Raw genomic sequence first — 3,623 nt, 5'->3', positions numbered from 1 at the left:
TTGCATCAAAACTGAAAGAGGATTTATAAATTTGACTTGATGTCTTGATCCAGATTCGACTTCGCTGTAATACAATAAGAAAAATAATTCAAGACCAACTTGAAAAGGTTATCAGCAAATCTCAATGGCTTGCAAAAATAAATTTGTTGTCTTAAGAGTCAAGAAAGGGCTAATCATCCTACCGAAAACAATGGAGTATTAATGAAGATCAATTAAATCAAGTCAATATTCAATAAGCAAAAAAGAACACGGAGAGTATTAGACATTAACAATGAACATACATGCTTAATTTCACGACAACTAGGCAGATGCAACAGTGGGGTAAAACCAAACTGTTGAATCTGATTCAACTCTTAAGAAAAAAACTAATAGACTCCAATATTAATTAGACTGTAGTATGGAAGATCAACCCATGGTACATGATTATTATTAAAGGTGATAAAACATCTTAATGGTACAAAATTTCCTAAAAACTCATTTATGTAAGTATCTAACTCTGTATCTGTAAGCATTCATGTAGGCAAGAAAATACAAATATTAAAATATATAAAGTAAAATAGGCATATTAAACAGCAAAAGCAATCATTGAAGTCACAAAGAGCGCCAGCAGTGTCCAATTTGAAGTTATCTAAGCATGATCTAGCTATTCCAATGATGGATCTTTATTTTAAGGTCATTCCCCATGTCATATTTAATAATCTGTCTTGCAAATAGGTGAAGTAGCATGAATTTCAAGCTAGGTTACAATAGGTAAAATCAGGTCTACACAATGTTGATGTTGAAATGTCGAAGTAGAAAAGCATAGTCGATATTTACCAAAAGAAAACCACGCAATAGAAATTCTTACTTACGTTGAGCAGATGGAGTGTAAGACTGATGACAGCAAACAATGATGCTGCAGTGAGGGTCTTTGACACTAAAAATTTTGCTTGCCTTGGTCGGTTCACCTTCCCCTAGTCCGTGAATGTGAGTACACTGCAGCATCAACCACTTTAACACAATTTGTGGCAAGCAACTTGCTGTCATATTTGGAATATTCGCTAACTCTTTGATGTCTGGCTGTAGAACACTTACATTAGCCCCACGACGGAAAGTTGCTTGCTGTTCTCAATGACAATGTGAATTGCCTTATTGCGATGCTCGGTCGGGGAAAAGTAAGTGCAATACTTGCATAATCGGCTAGTATAATGTTAATCAAGTATTTATGGTGGTAACTTGGTTATATCGAGAAGCTGATATTGATTTTGTTGCGGTGGTTGGGAGTCTTAGAGGACATTTGGACTATTCCCGCCTCGTGGCACCGGATGGCGGGATCCTAGCTACGGTAACCGGGACGACACATCGCAGACTTTGGGACATGAGGAATCCTTCTCGGTCACTTGTTGTTCTCAAAGGGTAGGATGGGAGTAATAAAAGCAATCAAGTTCAGCTCAGACGGCCGATTCATGGCAATGTCTGAGCCAGCAGATTTTGTTCACATCTATGATACACGATCTGAGTACATCAGAGAGCAGGAGATTGATCTTTTCGGTGAGACTGCAGGAATATCCTTCAACCCAGATACCAAGGCTCTCTTTATGGCAGTGGCTGATCGTACCTATGGAAGCCTTTTGGAGTATAACAGGAAACGTAGCAATCAATATCTATACACAATCATCTGAATTGGGTTGTTGATGGTTTATTTAGAAAATTTTGAATACAGAATAGTAGTTCTCACGGGAAGTTCGATTAATATGTGTGCAATTTGCTCAATTGAAACGAAAAATCAATAATAATAACTTTTTGTTAATAATCAACAATTCCATATGTAATATAACCATATACCATAGTAATCAAAAAATTAGGCTACTCAAAAGTATACCATATGTGGTCCTTATATATCATCATGACAATCTTGCAATAATCAAAAGTAAGAGATAGTACGTAAAATTTAACCCTGCTAATTGGTATAAATTAATGCAATTATTCCAGTTAATGTGATTCCAGATAGCACACATCAAAGCAGTTGAAGTTTTACGTTTCCTCAACTATAATACACTTATGCAAAAAAAAAAATCACTAAACATGCTTTAAATATATTAACTGTGCACACCAATGCCTCGAGGTTTCGATACAAATAAGTTTCATCATATGGGATCATATAAACTTAACTGTATTGGGTACCCAGTCGGCCGACAACCTAAACATAACTTCTTTGGTCTTAACATTATCTAAAACCGAGTAGAATTCGAGGACTTTGGTTATCTTCGACTCTTCGCTCCAACAAAATTTCCACCAATCTATTTAAACAACAAAATAGATTTCACTAAACTACTATTGCCACCAATCTATCTGTCATACCCAAATTTGAATTGTTGGTAAAAGTAATCAATATTATAAAAAAAATAAAAAATAAATAAAAAATAAAAAATAAAAAATAAATAAAAATAAAACAACAACAACAACAACAACAACAACAAACAAACCCAACACCTAGATTTACAGAAAACAGAGAAATCCATTTAAACCAACCAACAAATCGAGTAGTTATACTTATAAAGGGTATTTGTCCTTGTTCCGTTCGCCAAGGGTTTAAGGAATACCCTTGTTCTGCAATACGGCACGGCGTGCACGGAGTTAACTTTAGAACTGAGTACCGCCTTGGTAGATGGAACGATTTCATTCACAGTTAGGGTTGTTGATACATGCGAGTATGCGTCTTGAGAGCAATGATCACAGCATGAGGAGAACTACAGAATCAACAAAAGAAGTGAATTAACAAACACTCTACGCACTTTCAACGATAATCTCATTGAACCCAAATGATTCCAATAAATGTGAGTTGCTGAAGGAGCCCGTTCAACTTTCCATCTCCTTCTCCCTAACAGAAGCTTGATAACAAAAAAGAACTTCCCAATTGATCACTTCTTCTCCATTCTAAAATCTAGCCTTATTCGCAGTATACACATCCTTAAAAATCACAAAAGCAATCCCAGCACCCTGTACTCTAACTCAACGCCACGTGTTAGGAACTATATAATAGAGGGGACTGACACCACAAAGTTAACGTATCTGTCAATTTACTTGCTGACACGTAGCAACAAATCTCATTTCATTGACACATAGCATCTAACCTCCTAAGAGTCAGCAGTCCCTATTTAAAGCCCGAGATCTATAAAAAGCATAAATAACCTTTTGCATCAAAGTATCCAACATTCATCTTAATCCAGATTATAAACTTTTTCCTTCCAAATTCAACCTCATTTTTTTTCACTCAGATTTCTTCACAATAAAAAAAAATCTACTGACGGAAGAATGGAACTCCAATAACTTTAACTCCTAGGTTCTTTTGCTTCCTTAAAAATCAGTAAGAGATCTCCAGTTACATCAAAGCCCAAAACCATAGGTTAGCCATCTTTTCATATCTTCAAAGTACTCCTGAGGGATTTCTGAAGGAGATGTCATTGTTACCACACATTTGAACTATTTTCAGAAAGCACTCAGTTAGAATTGGATTGAGTTCTTATTGGGCTTCATGCAACAAAAAGAATCAGCAAGTAAAAAAAAAAAAAAAAAAAAAACGCATCTAGAAATTCACACCTTATGCTACTTGTATTTATCTCTTATTGATGCCAGTGTGCTTC

At 35.6% G+C, this 3,623-nt stretch overlaps 1 protein-coding gene across 1 annotated transcript; it reads left to right on the top strand.

Moving 5' to 3' along the window:
- Window positions 1-1,385: 1,385 nt before the first annotated feature.
- On the top strand, window positions 1,386-1,735 carry LOC147503138 (putative WD repeat-containing protein C2A9.03). Its single transcript, XM_086603943.1, has one exon. It carries the CDS (start codon window positions 1,401-1,403, stop codon window positions 1,659-1,661), a length of 261 nt encoding a protein of 86 aa, XP_086460069.1. The 5' UTR covers window positions 1,386-1,400; the 3' UTR covers window positions 1,662-1,735.
- Window positions 1,736-3,623: the final 1,888 nt, after the last annotated feature.

Source organism: Coptis chinensis, chromosome 4 (genome assembly GCF_015680905.1).
Source record: "Coptis chinensis isolate HL-2020 chromosome 4, ASM1568090v1, whole genome shotgun sequence".
In the NCBI taxonomy this organism is placed as follows: Eukaryota; Viridiplantae; Streptophyta; class Magnoliopsida; order Ranunculales; family Ranunculaceae; genus Coptis; species Coptis chinensis.
The sequence above is the reverse complement of the archived record's forward strand: the minus strand, read 5'-3'. Positions and strand labels throughout refer to the sequence as shown.

What these genes read in the sequence shown, in the direction of transcription:
- LOC147503138 (XM_086603943.1), top strand. Translation starts at nt 1,401, where the DNA reads ATGGGAGTAATAAAAGCAATCAAGTTCAGCTCAGACGGCCGATTCATG.